General features: G+C 37.7%; 1 protein-coding gene across 1 annotated transcript in view; it reads left to right on the top strand.

Moving 5' to 3' along the window:
* Positions 1–19,796, top strand: part of LOC128666877 (cytochrome P450 2G1-like) — a 57,683-nt gene that overhangs the window by 7,205 nt on the left and 30,682 nt on the right. The window contains exons 3-6 of the mRNA XM_053721681.1: positions 9,495–9,644; positions 10,743–10,903; positions 11,563–11,739; positions 19,489–19,630. Coding sequence (XP_053577656.1) covers positions 9,495–9,644; positions 10,743–10,903; positions 11,563–11,739; positions 19,489–19,630 — 630 coding nt within the window. The remainder of the gene's footprint in view (positions 1–9,494; positions 9,645–10,742; positions 10,904–11,562; positions 11,740–19,488; positions 19,631–19,796) is intronic.

Raw genomic sequence — 19,796 nt, 5'->3', positions numbered from 1 at the left:
AGATCTGTTGTCTTCCTTGTGAAGAAGATGGTAAGAAGGGTGATAACCGTAGTTCACATAGAAAGGAGTTAACTTTGTTGAGGAATTCACGGTGTTATTAAAAGAAAACTCTGCGGTAGGTATGAGGGAAAACCAATCATCTTTTTGAAAATTACAAAAACATCTGATGTACTGCTCAAGAGTTTGGTTCATCCTCTCAGTCTGTCCATTCGTCTGGGGATGGTAGGCCGATGACAACTGTCTTTCAATGTTCAGACTTTTGCAAAGATGAGTCCAGAACTTGGAGGTGAATTGGGAACCCCTGTCAGTTGTTATGGAATCAGGGAGTCCGTGGAGACGAACAACGTTTTTCAGAAAAGCTTCTGCTGTTTCTGGAGCAGTTGGAAGACATAGCAGAGGTATAAAGTGGGCCATCTTAGAAAATTGATCGACCACAACAAGAATGGTGTTGTGGTTGGAGGATGTGGGGAGATCAACAATGAAATCCATAGCGATGTGTCGCCAAGGTCTGTCTGCTATTGGAAGGGATAGAAGATGACCATAAGGATGGATATGAGAAGGTTTGCAAGTAGTACAAATAGGGCAGGTCTATAGGTAACGTTTAACGCAACTTGCAATGCCATGCCACCAGAAATCCCTTTAAAGGAGGTGTAAGGTTTCACGAAACCCTGGATGTCCAGATAGATTTGTGAGCATTACGAAGAACCTTATCTCTGAGAGACTTAGGAACATATAGTCTTTCTTTTGAGTAAAAGAGTCCATCCGATTTCTTAGTTGGCTTTAAGTTTTGTAGACCAGGATCAGTCTTTTGATGGTCATGAAAACAGGTTACTTGATCCAAAGTGAGACCGATGAATTTGTGGGGTGGAATTATAGTGACCGGTTTTTAGATATTGCAAATTCCTGTGGTCCGTGTAGATGATGATAGGGTAGTTGGCTCCTTCCAAGAGATGCCTCGAGAATTCAAGGGCTGCCTTGATAGCCAACAACTCTTTTTCGCCAATAGAGTAATTGAGTTCAGCTGTGTTCATTGTTCTAGAATAATAGGCTACTGGGTGAAGAGGTTCTTCTACTGATAGCCTCTGTGAGAGGATTGCCCCAAGAGCATAATCTGAGGCATCCACTTCGAGGAAGAACTGTTTCCCAGGATCCCGAAACTGGAGAACGGGAGCCGTAATAAATTTATCTTTGAGTATCTTGAAGGAGAGATCAGCTTGGGGGGACCACAGAAATTTAGAGGATTTTCTTGTGAGAGCAGTGAGGGGCTTAACTATAGCCGAGAAGTCTTTTATGAACTTCCTATAAAAGTTCGAAAATCCTAAAAACCTCTGAACCTCCTTTTTAGAAGTAGAGCAGGCCACTTGGTTATGGCGTCAATTTTCTTCGTCTCCATTTGAATGCCCAAAGGGGATATGTGGTAGCCAAGGAAGGAAATAGAATCCGTATGGAAGATACACTTTTCCAGTTTGGCAAATAACTGGTTCTCTCTAAGTCTCAGCAAAACAGTCTGTACATGGTTAATGTGATTTTCCAAAGTATCAGAATAAATGAGGATATCATCCAAATAGATGACGATACAGATATCAAGAAGATCCCTGAATAGATGGTTAATGAAATATTGAAATGTAGCGGGTGCATTGCACAAACCGAATGGCATTACAAGATATTCATACAGGCCATATCGGGTGCGGAATGCTGTGAGCCACTCATCTCCCTTTCTCATTCTTACTAAGTTGTATGCACCTCTTAAATCAAGCTTAGTGTATATCTTAGCACCTTGTAGGCGTTCGATCAACTCCGGAATGAGAGGGAGGGGGTACCTGTTTTTTATTGTACATTTATTCAGTTCCCTATAGTCTATAATTGGTCTTAGGGTATCGTCCTTGTTTCGAATGAAAAACATTCCGGCACCAGCTGGTGAAGTAGATGGCCTAATAAAGCCTTTCTCCAAATTTTCATCGAAATATTGTTTAAGATGGGTGAGTTCAGGTTGTGAGAGAGGATAAACATGTCCTACAGGTATTTTTGACCCGGGTATAAGATCTATAGGACAATCGAATGACCTATGAGGTGGCAAGGCCTGAGCTTGTTTTTTGTCAAAAACATCTACGAATTCTAAGTAAGAGTCTGGGACCGGATGCGAAGAGGAATGAAACAGAATAGGTATAGGCATGCAGTTTGACAAACAGTAAGGAGAGTCAAAGGTAAGAGAACCTTGGAGCCACTGTACAGTAGGTTGGTGTTGTTTTAGCTAATTAAACCCAAGAATTATAGGAAAAAGTGGGGAGTGTATAACCTCAAAAGTACAGAGTTCAGAATGACCATTAGGGAAAACTAGCTGTATAGGAGTGGTGTGGTGCGTTATAGAACCTGAATTGATTAAAGAATCATCTACGACTCGGATTGCTAGTGACACGTGTTTCTTTATTAGAGGTATGTTATACAAGTGAACAAAAGTGGAATCTATAAAGTTGTTTGTGGCTCCTGAGTCAATCACCGCCTCCGAGGATACTACTTGATGATCCCACTGCAGAGAAACAGAATGGTTAAAATGTGAAGAATTTCGTAATGCAGTATTATCTACTTGATTAACGCTATCATGCTTACCCTGTTTAGACTTTAGCAGGGTTGGGCATTCCTTCACAGTATGGTCTTTGGAAGCACAATAAAGGCATAGGTTGTTTAACCTGCGCCGAGTCTTCTCCTCAGGTTTGAGGGGACCACGAACAAAGGCTATGTCCATAGGTTCATCCTGGGTCTTAGCAGGATAAGATGTTGTAGGGGGTATAAAATTTCTTATAGGTATGATCTGAGGTACCTTTTTCATGTTTCCTCTCCCTGAGCCGGCGGTCTATGGTGATAGTGAGGGACATCAAAGCTTTAAGATTATCGGGCATCTCCGTACGGGCGAGTTCATCTATCAGTGAGTCGGACAAGCCAATACAGAATTGTTTTTTTAGGGCTGGGGTATTCCACAAGGTATCCGGTGCCTACCTTTTAATCTCAGCTATGTATTCCTCAACCGGGCGTTGTGCTTGTTTCAGTGATCTCATAGCTGTTTCTGCAGTGTTCTGTTTATCATGATCCTCATATAGGAGTGACATAGCTGTGAAAAAGGAATCTAGTGAATCCAGTATAAGATCATCATTCTCGTAATAAGTGTTTGCCCAGCTCTTTGGTTCACCCCTTAGATAGGAGATGATTGACTGTAAGAACCTTTATCCTATCAGTCAGATAGCTGCGTGGTTTGAGTGAGAAGTAGAGGGTACAGGAATTCTTAAAATCATGAAATTGCAACCTTTCGCCAGAGACCTTTTCAGGAGGACAAAGCAAAGGCTCAGGTGGTGGGACCTCAGCATTTATAGTTTTGTGCTGTGCTTGGTCACATATAAATTTGCGTAGCTCCTGATTTTCGGCTTGAATATCTCTAAGACCCTGGATCATGAGATCCATATTTTGTGCGAGAGTTCCAACACGATTAGTCAGTTCATCAATATCCATTTTCTGTGAATAAGAGTATATATGTATATAGGTAATATGTGAGGATACAGCATTAATTCCATTACATAAATATATATATATCTTCAACCACTGTCTCACACCCCACTGCGGGTCTTATCACAAGGATAAACCCTGGTTTGCTCATTGAACTGAGGGTGACCTGTAATAGGTCAGTTTATTGTGGAACAGTACTGATAAGTACCTATACACAAGAAGATACAATTCAGCAAGGAAAACAAAGAACAACCTGCACTATCTATAACTAATACTGTGTAGCTGAAAGTATCTAAATTAATTAGGAGTCACTGTAATTAGGATATTCAGAGTACAATATATTTGAGAGCATAAGATACTCAGAGTATAAATTAGGGATATGTAATATCAAGAGATAGTGAGCATAACATGCTTTGCTGGGTTAATCAGAGAAAAAGTAATTAGCAAGTTCCAATTACATATAACAAACAGGTAATGCACAGGATAATGTAGTTGCAACAAGAGAGAGGGTTTTAGGAAATTTAAGCAAAACACAAGTTGACTATACCGTACTACCAATTGGAGCTCCGATGCTGTTTAGGAGAGAAGCGTGCAGCTGCTGGAAGATCCGAGTCTGAGTCTGGGTACGTCGCTCTGCAGAGTGACGTCACACGCTCCAGCGTATTTGCAGGTCGAGAGAGAGTGTGAAGCAGGAAGTGAAGTCGGCCACGCTGCTTGCCAGGAACACCAAGAGGTGCATGCAGTGTAAGATTTGGTCAGAGAGGCTGCGGGCAGATCCAATGAAGGAGCAGAGGAATTAACCAGTCACAGGAGCAATCCGGATTGAGGCTAGAGTAGAATCCTCAATGGAGTCAAATTACCTAGCAAAATAGGAGATCACAGCTAGGCTTAAATAGCAAGTGTTGGTCACATGACTTGTGACTTAAAGGGGAAGCGTCCTGTGATAGTCAGATCCTGACAGGTGTACAGCTCACATTTTGGCCTCCCAGGACAAGCTTATAATACCGGCGCTATGGAAGTCCCATTGAAAAAAGACTTAAGGCCAAAAAAGCGTTAAGGCCTAAACCTGCAAGACTCGTAATAGCAGCGTTATAACCTGATAACACTGCTTTTTTACCATAACGCAAAACTCGTAATCTAGCTGAATATTACATTGATCAGGAGCAGCAATTAACTAATTTGAGCTAACAAACACTTAGTCAATGACAAGAAGCATATATGTGCAGCTAGATCTAGTGAATTGCTGCACCTGATCTTACCTACAGTAGGTAAGATATTCAAAAAAGGATACCAAGAGAATGAAGCAAATTAGATAATTAAAGTAAATAGGAAAGTTGTTTAAAACTGTATGCTTTTTCTGAATCATAAAAGAAAAATTATTTTCATGTCTATTTACAGGCCAAACCTGCTTTACTGATCTGGAACATTAAGGCATCAGTTAGACCATATGTAGATAGGCCCTCAACAACCCCCTGCCCTCATACATGGGGTGAGCAAGAAGTGTATTATCACTGTGATATAATTTATTATATAAATGTATAATAAATATAGATATATATTATATATGGCTAATTAAACTTTTACACAATTTAAATAAGATCAAAATATATTTTAATGATTGCAATTAAGTATTTCTAGGTCTAAAATGTAAATGATAAATTTATTCCAAATTATATGAATCTATTAATTGCTCATATCATAAACTAATATAAATAGTTTAGTGAAGAAACCTACATTCATGTATATGAGCCATTTATCACCAGTGTTCCCTCTAAGGCCACATTTTGTGAGCGGCCCAGCAGTTAGGGCCACATTGCAAGTGTATATATGTTTATGTGTTTATATGTGTATTTATGTATTTATATGTGTATTTATATATGTATCTATGTATTTATATGTGTATTTATGTATTTAAAGACATATATAAACACATAAGTACATATGTATACACATATAGACATATAAATAAATTACATTGGAGCCCTTTGCAGTTAAAGGGACACTGAACCCAATTTTATTCTATCGTTATTAAGATAGAGCATGCAATTTTAAGCAACTTTCTAATTTACTCCTATTATCAAATTCTTTTCATTCTCTTGACATCTTTATTTGAAATGCAAGAATGCAAGTTTAGATGCCGGCCCATTTCTGGTGAACACACTGTGTTGTTCTTGCTCATTGGTGGTTAAATTCACCTACCAATAAACAAGTGATTTCCATGGTTCTGAACCAAAAACATAGCTTAGATGCCTTCTTTTTAAAATAAAGAAAGCAAGAGAACGAAAATTGATAGTAGGAGTAAATTAGAAAGTTGTTTAAAATTGCATGCTCTATCTGAATCACAAAAGAAAAAAATTGGGTTCAGTGTCCCTTTAACCCCTTAATGACAACTGACGTACCAGGTACGTCATGCATTAACAAGCAGTTAATGACAATAGACGTACCTGGTACGTCAGTTGTCTAACAGAGTGCTGGAAGCGATTGCGATCGCTTCCAGCAGCTCTGAGGGTATTGCAGTGATGCCTCGATATGGAGGCATCCTGCAATACCCCTTTACAAGCCTCCGATGCAGAGAGAGCCACTTTGTGGCCCTCTCTGCACCGGAGCATCATTGGTGAGTAGGAGCAAAACAGGGAGGCAGGTGGGCGGCCTGCAATGGGCTCGTGATCATGTGAAGGGGGGCGGGATCGAAGGCGGGAGTACCCGGGGGTGCACGCGGATGCACGCATGTGCACGGGGGTGGCGGGCACGGGCGGGAGCGGGTGGGAACCGCTACCCTACAGAAAAGTAAAATAATACATTGGGAGAAAAGGGGGGGGGGGATTTTATTTATAAAGTAATCAAAGGGTTCTGGGAGGGGGGGTGGGGTAGCTACACTACAGAAAGTAGCTTAAAATTAAAGAATCTTTTTTTTTTACTAAACTGGGTACTGGCAGACAGCTGCCAGTAACCAAGATGGCGCCCATTAGGCTAGAGGGGGAGGGTTAGATAACTGTTTGATGGGGGATCCATGATATTGGGGGCTAAGGGGGGATTCTACATAGCAGCATATGTAAATATGCTATTAACCCCCCCCCAAAAAAACAAAACAAAAAACAAATATACCTTTTATATTAGTACTGGCAGACTTTCTGCCAGTACTTAAGATGGCAAGAACAATTGTGGGGTGGGGGAGGGAAGAGATCTGTTTGGGAGGGATCAGGGGGTCTGATGTTTCAGGTGGGAGGCTGATCTTTACACTAAAGCTAAAATTAACCCTGCAAACTCCCTACAAGCTACCTAATTAACCCCTTCACTGCTAGCCATAATACACGTGTGATGCATTTAGCGGCCTTCTAATTATCAAAAGCAACACCAAAGCCATATATGTCTGCTATTTCTGAACAAAGGGGATCCCAAAGAAGCATTTACAACCATTTGTGCCATAATTGCACAAGCTGTGTGTAAATAATTTCAGTGAGAAACCTAAAGTTTGTGAAAAAGGAAACAATTTATTTTTATTTGATCGCATTTGGCGGTGAAATGGTGGCATGAAATATACCAAAATGGGCCTAGATCAATACTTTGGGTTGTCTACTACACTACACTAAAGCTAAAATTAACCCTACACATTCCCTACAAGCTCCCTGATTAACCCCTGCACTGCTGGACAGAATACGCGTGTGGTGTGCAGAGGCATTTAACAGCCTTCTAATTACCAAAAATCAACACCAAAGCCATATATGTCTGCTATTTCTGAACAAAGGGGATCCCAGAGAAGCATTTACAACCATTTATGCCATAATTGCACAAGCTGTTTGTAAATAATTTCAGTGAGAAACCGAAAGTTTGTGAAAATATTTGTGAAAAAGTGAATGATTTTTTGTATTTGATCGCATTTGGCGGTGAAATGGTGGCATGAAATATACCAAAATGGGCCTAGATCCATACTTTGGGATGTCTTCTAAAAAAAAATATATACATGTCAAGGGATATTCAGGGATTCCTGAAAGATATCAGTGTCCCAATGTAACTAGCGCTAATTTTGAAAAAAAAAAGTGGTTTGGAAATAGCAAAGTGCTACTTGTATTTATGGCCCTATAACTTGCACAAAAAGCAAAGAACATGTAAACATTGGGTATTTCTAAACTCAGGACAAAATTTAGAAACTATGTAGCATGGGTGTTTTTTGGTGGTTGCAGATGTGTAACAGATTTTGGGGGTCAAAGTTAGAAAAAGTGTGTTTTTTTCATTTTTTCCTCATATTTTATAATTTTTTTATAGTAAATTATAAGATATGATGAAAATAATGGTATCTTTAGAAAGTCCATTTAATATATATATATATATATATATATATATATAGGTATAGATATATATTGTACCAAAATACCATCAGATATATGTAGAAATATGTATTTATGAATAAATAGAACCTATTCTTCTATGTGAGGAACATTGGAATGTGTATTATTAATATTTTCATGTCGGTTTACAGCACATGAGAATATTGGGTTTATGTGTGAGTAAGGTGTAAGGTTTTTCTGCACTTTTTTGCTCCATTGACGTCTATGGGGGAATACGTTATCAAGCGCACAATATTCGAAGTTCGGCTTTTTGTGCGCATCGGGGTAGCGTGTGAGCAAAACGTTTTACTTTTAACTTGTATGATGAGCGCTACTCGGCACATGCAAAAACCTTACTTCTGAGTTAGCTCAGTTTAGCTGATCTGGCCCTTAATTAATGAAACATACCCTACATAATGCAGACTGAAAGGTATCAATCTCTTATTAACTGTTTCACAGCTGGGTTGCTCATAAAATGTGGCCTTAGAATGTTATCACCAATATTGAATAAATTAGTGGCTATGTTTTTACTTTAACTGCAGCTATTTTGCTTCCATGAAGATCTATGACAATCCTAGTGGAAACAAGCATGATAAGTCTATGATAACCCTATTTTTATATATTTTTGTTGGTTACTTTTCATGAATTTGGTGTTGTATTAGTAACAAAATCAAGTTATATTACATGTCATCAGTTGAAATGGCTTTTAAAAAGTACAATGCCTTTTTACTAGAATTCATATGAATTTGAATGGGGGCTTATAGAGCAAACAACATTTTTATAATAGTGTTTACTTACCTTGTGGGGCTGTTTATAGATTGTATTATTATTATTTATTATTTATGATCAGGTATTGTACTCTGCTTTTACCTATTTAAATAAAAAAGCTCCGTAAGGGTTGAAGTTAATTAGATCGGAAAGTTTGGTAAATTAGGGAGTTGTTATTGGAAAGTATATAAATATTACCCTTTTCTTTGAGAGAGTATATATAACATACATGAAAGTTAAAATAATGTGTTACCATTAGCAAATAAATTGTAGCTTCATTTTTAAAATTCCGTACATGAATAAAGTAGCAAATAAATCAGACTGAATAGGGCTTAGGGTTTTCATTGAATTAGACTGTGTCAACCTCTTGATAGTAAACCAGTAATTAGTCATTTCATAACTGGGTTTCCAACCCAAAAGCATAAGAAGACTTATTCATCTTGTTGCCAGGAACAATCTGGTTTTGTAACTTGTAATCACGACAAAACTTGGCAATCACATGGTCTAGAACTGGCTCGCCGGAAACAGGAGTTAAAAAGCAACGGTCTTAAGACCACTGCTCCTTAACTCGTACGCCGCTTAACTCGTACAATCCGCCCGATCGCATTCGATCGGGTAGATTGACACCCCCTGCTAGTGGCCACGAATCTGCAGGGGGCGGCATTGCACAAGCAGTTCACCAGAACTGCTTGTGCTTTGACAAATGTCGACAGCGTATGCTGTCTGTATTTATCGATGTCTGGCGGACATGATCGCAACAGCGGATCATCTCCTCCAGACACATGATAAATTGGCCCCTTAGCACAAATACCAGTGAATTCTAACAAATATAAAAAAATTGATTAAAATTCTAAGACCTACATCCTTATCCCTATTCAATATACTGTAATATACTTACATTTTAAGGGTTGGGCTTTGCCAATGGAGAAATATGGAAGCAAATGCGTACCTTCACCTTGAAGACACTGAAGAATTTTGGGATGGGGAAGAAAAGTATTGAAGAGAAAATACAAGAGGAGACACAGTTTATGCTGGATGAAATGAGAAAATTGAAAGGTCTGTACTATGTCATAATAAAAACGTTTCTTATAAGACAAGGCTGTGGAACAGATACTTGGCCCATTTTCATTAAGACTACTTGCATGTTCCTTAAATGTCCACACACAAAAAAAAATCAGTGTTAACTAGAAAATATATTAAAACCAAACAGACCATGGTAAAATGATGCCAAAGATCTTTTCCACTTACAAATTGTATGTGGGTCTCCTTCCATGTGGTAGGTTTTTTTTACCCTTTTTACCATGGCCTGACAGTTTATTTCTTAATATATTTGTTAATGGAGATGGATTTTGTTATGTGATACCTTGTTTTTTGACAATACCATGGGTTTTTAGAAGCAGTAGAATTGTGGATTTTTGATAATCTATGGTTGGTGCTCTGAGTGGACACACCAATCTCTTGGCACCCGCCTTTTTTCAGAAGAGTGTAGAGGCAATGACTGTCAATAAACATCAATGTACGTTGTACTTTGTTTCATTAAAGGGACAGTCTACTCCAGAATTGTTATTGTTTAAAAAGATAGATAATCCCTTTTATTACCCATTCCCTTGTTTTGCATAACCAACACAGTTATATTAATATACTTTTTACATCTGTAATTACCTTGTATCTAAGCCTCTGCAGACTGCCTCATTATTTCAATTTGTTTGACAGACTTGCATTTTAGCCATGTAACTCCACGGGCATGAGCACTATATTTTCTGTATGGCACACATGAACTAACGCCATCTAGCTGTAAAACACTTTCACAATGCATTCAGATTATAGGCGGCCTTCAAGGGCTTAGAAATTACCATATGAGCCTACCTAGGTTTAGCTTGAAATAAGAAAATTTGATGATAAAAGTGAATTGGAATGTTGTTAAAAATTACATGACCTATCTGAATCATAAAAGTTTAATTCTGACTAGACTGTCCCTTTAAGACTTTTGATCACTTTTGGTTGGAGAGAACAGTTTTTTTAGATTGTAAGAACTATCAAAAGAGAATATAGAAATGTATCTTTCATAATAAAAAAAATATTTCAATATTTCTGTAGTTTAAAGACAAAATACTCAAGAACAACACTAGTCTTTACTTCTGATTCTTTCTCCAGAGAAACCCATTGACCCAACCATGATTCTTATGAAAGCTGTTTCCAATATACTTTGTTCCATCCTGTTTGGAAATCGCTTTGAGTACAATGAAAAACCTTTTAACAAGCTGCTTAACATCCTAGAGGAAACATTGCACCATCTTAGCAACACTTTGGGACAGGTAAAAAGCACGGAAAAACATGGTCTGGTCATGGTCTTTTTAAATAAAGATAGCAAGAGAACGAAGACAATTTGACAGTAGGAGTAAATTAGAAAGTTGCTTAAAATTGCATGCTCTATCTGAATCATTAAAGAAAAAAAATTGGGTTTAGTATCCCTTTAAGCAGTGTGTAGACAAGCTTCTCAACTTAAGAAGTTGTCAGCACGCGTTCCCTGCATACAGGCAGTGGTTCTGTTTGTCTGTGTAATGATGCAAACGGGCCAGCACTCAGATAAGTGTGTAATTCTCACCCGCTTCTCTTGTGCGAGAGAAGGGTCTGTCAATCACCCCGAGTGAGAGAGTCTGGGGTGATTTCTCTTCACCACCTCAGAGGTGGCAACAGAATTTAAGAAGCAGTAGTCTAATGACCGCAGCTTCTAACATTGCAGTAAACAGGCACGCATGCTCAGCTTACTATGACTCATACAGTATTTAAAAATCCTATTCATAAGGTTGTTTATATTAGATGGTACAAGGAGCACATCAATGATTAAAAAAAAGATCTGAAATGTTTAATTAAAAATAATTGATCAGTCAGAAACAAGTTTTGGGTTATGAATTTTTATTATCTTACTGTCAACCATTACTGAATTGCTGTTTTGGTTCTTGCATTCTCACAGCTGTACAACATTCTTCCAAAGTTGATGAACTGTATTCCAGGACCTCATAAAAAAATATTCAGCCTCACCGACGAACTGTTGGCTGTGATAGAAGAAAACGTAAAAGTTCACCAAGACACATTGGACCAAAATGCACCGAGAGACTTTATTGATTGCTTCCTCATTAAAATGCAACAGGTATTTACTATTTTATTTTAATTGATTCTCAATCAGGATGTCAGGCTTTCCAAGTAGGCTCGAACCATCAACTGAGAGGGGCATGTAACATACTGTTAAAAAGGAGTATTTTGTGGATCTTTTAATTAAAACTAAATAATTTATTCTTAAAGTTACAGTAAAGTCCAAAAAAAATTTCTTGATTCATATAGGGCATGCAATTTTAAGCAACTTTCCAATTTACTTTTATCATCAATTTTGCTTTGTTCTCTTGGTATTCTTAGTTGATAGCTAAACTTAGGTTCATATGCTAATTTCTTAGACCTTGAAGGCCGTCTCTAATCTAAGTGCATTTTGATAGTTTTTCACCACTAGAGGGCATTAGTTCATGTGTTTCATATAGATAACATTGAGCCCATGCACGTGAATTTACCATGGAGACAGTTCTGATTGGCTAAACTGCAAGTCTGTCAAAAGAACTGAAATAAGGGGGCAGTCTGCTGAGGCTTAGATACAAGGTAATTACAGAGGTAAAACGTGTATAATTATAATGTGTTGGTTATGCAAAACTGGGGAATTGGTAATTAAGGGATTATCTATCTTTTTAAACCAAACAAATTCTGGTGTTGACTGTCCCTTTAATTAGTTATTTAAAATATTTTACATTTACGTTTTTCCTAATCTCATGAGTAAAACACCAAGGGGCTGATTATCTAAACCCCTCCAGATCAGACGTGGAATTATATTAATAAAGGGCCAGTCCCTGTGAGTGGTGAGATGTCTCCTGTTGAAATTAATGGAGCTCGCTGGAAAAGGAGACTTTGCTGCATAGGGCAGTTAGCAGTGAGCAGGGGCGCAATTTAAAAATGAAATCCTGGAGCCAATATAAATCACATAAGGGGGCCGATTTATTAAGCGCTATGGAGAATCATGTCCGCCCGACATCGCTAAATGCTGCCCCCTGCACATTCGTGGTTAATCAGTGCTAGCATGGGGTGTCAATCATCCCGATCGTATGGCGGATGAGTTAAGGAGTAGCGGTCATATGAACACTGCTTTTTAACTTTGGTTTCTGCAGCTTAATAAATCAGTCCCATAGGCTCTTACAATCGCCTATATTTTCATATGCATGTGCTTCTGTTTTAGGCAATTAAGTATTTGAAGTATTTTGACACAACTTCGCCACCTTTTTATTTGCGAGAAAAAACTGAGGTCTGTAGGGCGGAAATGTTTAGAAAATTACGCTTACGTAAGATTTACGCTAAGATTTGAGAGAAAATTTCATACACTCCTATGGAACGTCCCTGATCAGCCCATTTTACAAAAAAAAACAACAGTTACACTTTGTATTTTTTACTTATAAGTACAAATTTGCATGTCGCCTAGATTACGAGTTTTGCGTTAGAGGCTATGCGGTGCTAACAAGCAGTTTATGCTCACCGCTCACTTACAGACAGCGCTGGTATTACGGGTTTTTAGAAACCCGGCGTTAACTGTAAAAAAGTGAGCGTAGAGCAAAATTTAGCTCCACATTTCACCTCAATACCAGCGCTGCTTACGTTAGCGGTGAGCTGGCTAAACATGCTCGTACACGATTTCCCCATAGGAATCAATGGGGATAGCCGGTTGAAAAAAACCTAACACTTGCAAAAAAGCAGCGTAAAGCTCCTAACGCAGCCCCATTGATTCCTATGGGGAAAATACATTTTTGTCTACACCTAACACCAGGGCCGCCACTAGAAATTTTGGGGCCCCTGACTTAACCATTGATCAGCCCCCCCCCCTCCTTTGACATGTGCAATTTTTGACCAAGTGACTAAAATGTATATGCACTTTATTCTTAAATGTCTATTTAAACTTGGAAATGGTGTAAAGGTAGTAGCATACAAACACACAGACACACTCATACACTGAAACACACACACTCACACATAAGGATTCACATATAGACACTCTAGCAGACAAGCAAAGAAACACACTCAGACACCCAAACAGACGCTTAGCACTTGTTTACATTGACCTGACAAGTAATGAGGTAAACTACAGTTTTGTAAAAAAAGGAGATTTAGAAAAAAAAATATGGAGTTCTGATTATCTTTTTGTAAAGGAAGATGCCAACTAAATGATGACAACAGAATGCAGTGGCTGAAAGGAAGGGCCCTGAACTGCCTAAACAATAATTTAAAGGTTAAATGGTAGATTGGTGACTTCCGGAAAGGTCTAATTAGTCGTAAAGTCTGTAGAAAGATGTGAATAATCAGTAGTAAGGTCAAAATGTCCTAAAAAGGAACAGACAATGGACACACACACGCAAACTCAAACTTCCACATACACCCAAGGAAACACTGACAGAGACAGCCTCAGAAAACACACAAAGACATACTCACACACAGAGACACCCACAGAAAACACACAAAGACATACACACACAGAGAGACAACCACATAAAACACATAAAGACATACATACACACAACCTCACTGAGACATCCAAGAAAACACACAAAGACATATACACACCCTCACAGAGACACCCACAGAAAACACACACCCTCACAGAGACATTTACAGAAAACACAGACATACACACCCACCCTCACAGAGGCATCCAGAGAAAATACACAAAGACAAACATACACACACCCTCACAGAGACACCCATATGAAAATCTCAAAGACATATGCATGCACACACCCTCACAGACATCCACAGAAAATGCACAAAGACATACACCCCCATCCTCACAGAGAGACCCACAGAAAAAAAATACATACACACTCATAGAGACACAAACCAAAGCACAAAGACATAAACACAGACACCCACAGAAACACTCACAGGAAGAAACATTTATGCACCTTGCATCCCCTAAATCAACAGTTTTCCCCAACCAAGAGCACCACTTCAAATATAGTGTACAAATGTTCCCATCTGTCAGCTGTACTTATGGATTTTGAAAATGCTGTACTCTATATGGTCTTGGTAGAACCATAAGCTGTAGTACGCGCACACTGTACAAACAAAGTGCCAAGTCTGTCTCACACTGTGCATAGTGGTTTAGTGCACACTCAGAAATCCTCTCAAATGCTAATACTTTACTCCTTGTACTAACATCTCCCATGCTAAATTAGCACTCTGCTGTAGTACCCACTGGTGGCTGACAAAATGTAAAAAAAAAAAAAAAAAAAATATATATATATATTTTTAAAGTTCTTGCCTCATGGGCCCTCCCTGGCCCATTGGGCCCCTGACAGGAGTCACCCCTGTCACGCCCTGATGGCAGCCCTGCCTAACACCCTAACATTAACCCAGAGTCTAAACACCCCTAATCTTACACTTATTAACCCCTAATCGGCCGCCCTGACATCACCGACACCTACATTATATTAACCCCTAATCTGCCGCTCCGGACACCACCGCCACCTACATTATACTTATGAACCCCTAATCTGCTGCCCCCAACATCGCCGACACCTACATTATATTTATTAACCCCTAATCTGGCGCCCTCAATGTCGCCACCACTATATTAAAGTTATTAACCCCTAAACCTAAGTCTAACCCTAACACCCCCTAACTTAAATATAATTTAAATAAATCTAAATAAAATTACTATCATTAACTAAATTATTCCTATTTAAAACTAAATACTTACCTATAAAATAAACCCTAAGCTAGCTACAATATAACTAATAGTTACATTGTAGCTAGCTTAGGGTTTATTTTTATTTTACAGGCAAGTTTGTATTTATTTTACCTAGGTACAATAGTTATTAAATAGTTATTAACTATTTAATAACTACCTAGTTAAAATACATACAAAAGTACCTGTAAAATGAAACCTAACCTAAGTTACAATTACACCTAACACTACACTATAATTAAATAAATTAAATACAATTAAAGTATCTAAAGTACAAAAAAAAACAAACACTTCATTACAAAAAATAATAAAATAATTACATGATTTTTAAACTAATTACACCTAATCTAATCCCCCTAACAAAATAAAAAAGCCCCCCCCCCAAAATAAAAAAGCCCTACCCTGCACTAAATTACAAATAGCCCTTAAAAGGTGTTAGTGTTAGGTTTTATTAAGGGGGTATTGGGTGGGTTTTAGAGTAGGATTGGTTTTGTGGGGGTGGGATTTAATGTTGGGGGGGTTTGTAATTTTTTTTACAGGTAAAAGATCTGATTACTTTGGGGCAATGCCCTGCAAAAGGCCATTTTAAGGGATATTTGTAATTTAGTGTAGGGTAGGGCTTTTTTTTTATTTTGGGGGGCTTTTTTATTTTGTTAGGGGGATTAGATTATTTATAATTAGTTTAAAAAATTATTTTATTATTTTCTGTAATTTAGTGGGTTTTTTTTGTACTTTAATACTATAAAGTACTTTAAAACTACTTTAAAACTATAATTTAATTTAATTGTATTTTATTTATTTATTTTATTTAATTATAGTGTAGTGTTAATTTTCTCCCAACAAAACAGCGCAGTCTGTGAAGAAAAGAAGAACTCCAATAGTGCAATATTGTATATAATAAGCACTCTTTATTTACATCAAGGTAAGCCAAATACTCACAATATCTGGCGAAGTTAAAATCACATAAAGGTATCTTTTTTGGTTTTCACACAAAATCGAGCTCTTTTGTAGTCAGTACATGCTTTAGAAGCAAACAGCGATGTACCCGGTCGGCGTGTGACGTCAGCACCCGACAACAGCTGATTCTGTTTCACACTCCGTCTGCACACACTGACTCACAGGGCTCACAGGATCTCGGCCTCAACGCGTTTCTTGCCACCTACTGGGCGCTTTTTCAAGAGGAATCTAATTTAATTTAAACTTTAGAGCGAATAGGAGATCTTTTGATTTATTAGAGGATGATGTAAGATAGATATTGTTTATATCAGCTGCATAACTATCTAGCAATTATGAGTAATTTAAACTTTAGAGCGAATAGGAGATGATCTTTTGATTTATTAGAGGATGATGTAAGATAGATAGTGTAGTGTTAGGTGTAATTGTAACTTAGGTTAGGTTTTATTTTAAAGGTACTTTTGTACTTATTTTAACTAGGTAGTTATTAAATAGTTAATAACTATTTAATAACTATTCTACCTAGTTAAAATAAATACAACGTTGCCTGTAAAATAAAAATAAACCCTAAGATAGCTGCAATGTAACTATTAGTTATATTGTAGCTATCTTAGGGTTTATTTTATAGGTAAGTATTTAGTTTTAAATAGGAATAATTTAGTTAATTATAGTAATTTTATTAATATTTATTTAAATTATATTTGTTAGGGTGTGTTAGGGTTAGACTTAGGTTTAGGGGTTAATAACTTTAATATAGTGGCGGCAACGTTGGAGGTGGCAGATTAGGGGTTAATAAATGTATGTAGGTGGCGGCGATGTTAGGGATGGCAGATTAGGGGTTAATAATATTTAACTAATGTTTGCGATGTGGGAGTGCGGCGGTTTAGGGGTTAATATATTTATTATAGTGGCGTCGATGTCCGGTTCGGCAGATTAGGGGTTAAAATATTTATTATAGTGTTTGCGATGGCCTCGGTTTAGGGGTTAATAGGTAGTTTATGGGTGTTAGTGTACTTTTTTAGCACTTTAGTTAAGAGTTTTATGCTACGGCGTTGTAGTGTAAAACTCTTATCTACTGACTTTAAAATGTGGTACCAGTCTTGACAGGAGAGGGTCTACCGCTCACTTTTTGTCAGACTCGTAATACCGGCGCTATGCAAGTCCCATTGAAAATATAGGATACGCAATTGACGTAAGTGGATTTGCGGTATTTCCGAGTCTGGCCAAAAAAGTGAGCAGTACACCTGTACCTGCAAGACTCGTAATACCAGCGGGCGTTAAAAAGCAGCATTGGGACCTCTCAACGCTGCTTTTTAACCCTAACGCAAGACTCGTAATCTAGGCGTGTGTTTTTTGCACACCCAGTGTACTTAAATGATGATTAACGCTGTGCATAATTAATACAATTTATTATTCCTGTGTAATTTTAAATACAAATTTTATATTTTTTTTATAAAATGTTGGACAATTTTGTTACGATTTTTGATGCAACTTAACAATATAATTTTTGTCCGTGTATATTTGTGTGACTTGTTCAATTATTTGTTTTGTAGGATTTTTAAATTATGATTTTCATTGTGCACTTTTATAATGTATGTATCTCCTTCCCATATGAAAACGCAGTATAAGCCCCCTAGTGAGACCCCCTGTTTTCAATCTTAAAAATGGCTTTACATAATTCCACCAGGGAAATAGAGGGACAGACAAGCATTCTTATAGAATCTCACAAGCCCGGGGAACTTTAGATAATTGTCATTTAAGGGTTATCCTGTTATATTTAAGAGGCAAACAAATAAATAAATGATAAACACAGATAGATTATGTTCAGTGAAACATTAACATAAAATCTTGTTGATACAATCTGGACAACTTAAAGGGACAGTAAAGTCAATATAAAACTTTGATGGTTTAGATAGAGCATGTATTTTTAAACAACTTTCAAATTTACTTTTATAATCAAAGTTGCTTTGTTCCATTTGGATCCTTAGTTGAAGAGTAAATCTATGTAGTCTCATAGGAACTCTGGAGCGTTCACATGTTTTTATTAATTAATGACAGCAGTGTTTGGCAACATTGTTTGTAGCAGTGTTATATATTATTGCAAACTGCTGCCATGGAGTACCTAAGACAAACTGGTATAAAATTGCATGATCTGTATTTTTTTTTTTTTTTTTAAATAAACTAGGACAGGGTCCATCCATGGTTGGCCTCCAGAGGTTTGGAACTACATTTCCCATGATGCTGAGCCAGCTGAAATGCTGGCTGAGCATCATTGGAAATTTATTTCCAAAACCTCTGGAGGTCCACAATTGATATCATCTGACCTAGGATCTTGGTTTAAAAGGACATTAAACACCTTGAGATTGTAATATAAAAAGATAAATCATATATATAAAAACAACTATACAGTACTTTCATTATTTATTTTGTCCCCTTTACCTGTAATTCCTTTCTGAAATTGTGAGCTTTTCAGTCCTGTTAGATGTAATAGTGCAGAACACTGTTATATTCTGCACAGCCATTGGCTGCACACTCTAGTGACCTATTTATAACTGTCTCTAATTGGCCACAGCAGAGAAGGTAACCTAAGTTACAACATGGCAGCTCCCATTGCTTTATAGACACTAAGGGGCCCATTTATCAAAGGGCTTGCGGACCTGATCCGACACTGCGGATCAGGTCCGCAAGACCTCGCTAAATGCGGAGAGCAATACGCTCTCTGCATTTAACATTGCACCAGCAGCTCACAAGAGCTGCTGGTGCAACGCCGCCCCCTGCTGACTCGCGGCCAATCGGCCGCCAGCAGGGAGGTGTCAATCAACCCGATCGTATTCGATCGGGTTGATTTCCGGTGATTCCTGTCCGCCTGCTCAGAGCAGGCGGACAGGGTTATGAAGCAGCGGTCTTTAGACCGCTGCTTCATAACTTGTGTTTCTGTCGAGTCTGAAGACTCGCCAGAAACACGGCCCTTCAAGCTCCGTACGGAGCTTGATAAATGGGCCTGTAACACTTTACACTTATTTTGTCAATATTTACACATCTAAGAAAACTTAAAAAAATGCATCTACATGTTAATTTTAGACTAATCTTTTCTTTGAATGTATCATTCTATCTAACATTTATTTAGTGTTTAATGTCCCTTTAATATGAAATACTCCTAATCTATCTCTACAGGAAAAACAGAACCCAAATACTGAATTCAACATGAAAAATCTCTTAGCAACAGCTCACTCATTATTTATTGGAGGAACAGAAACAATCAGCACTACTTTAAGACACGGACTCCTAATTCTCTTGACATACCCTGAGATACAAGGTATTTAACAATTGTTTTTTCTTTTAAAAAAAAATAAAAAAAAAAATAATAAAAATTCACTTTTACTTTCTCAGTAAATAAAATGTAAAATGAATCAAAACAATTAAATGTCAACATTCTAATTACAATGTCAATTGTTAAACTATGGGCTTGATTACAAGTGGAG

This window comes from Bombina bombina, chromosome 7 (assembly GCF_027579735.1).
Source record: "Bombina bombina isolate aBomBom1 chromosome 7, aBomBom1.pri, whole genome shotgun sequence".
NCBI lineage: Eukaryota > Metazoa > Chordata > Amphibia > Anura > Bombinatoridae > Bombina > Bombina bombina.
Note: the sequence above shows the minus strand (reverse complement) of the source record. Positions and strands in the feature narration are given on the sequence as shown.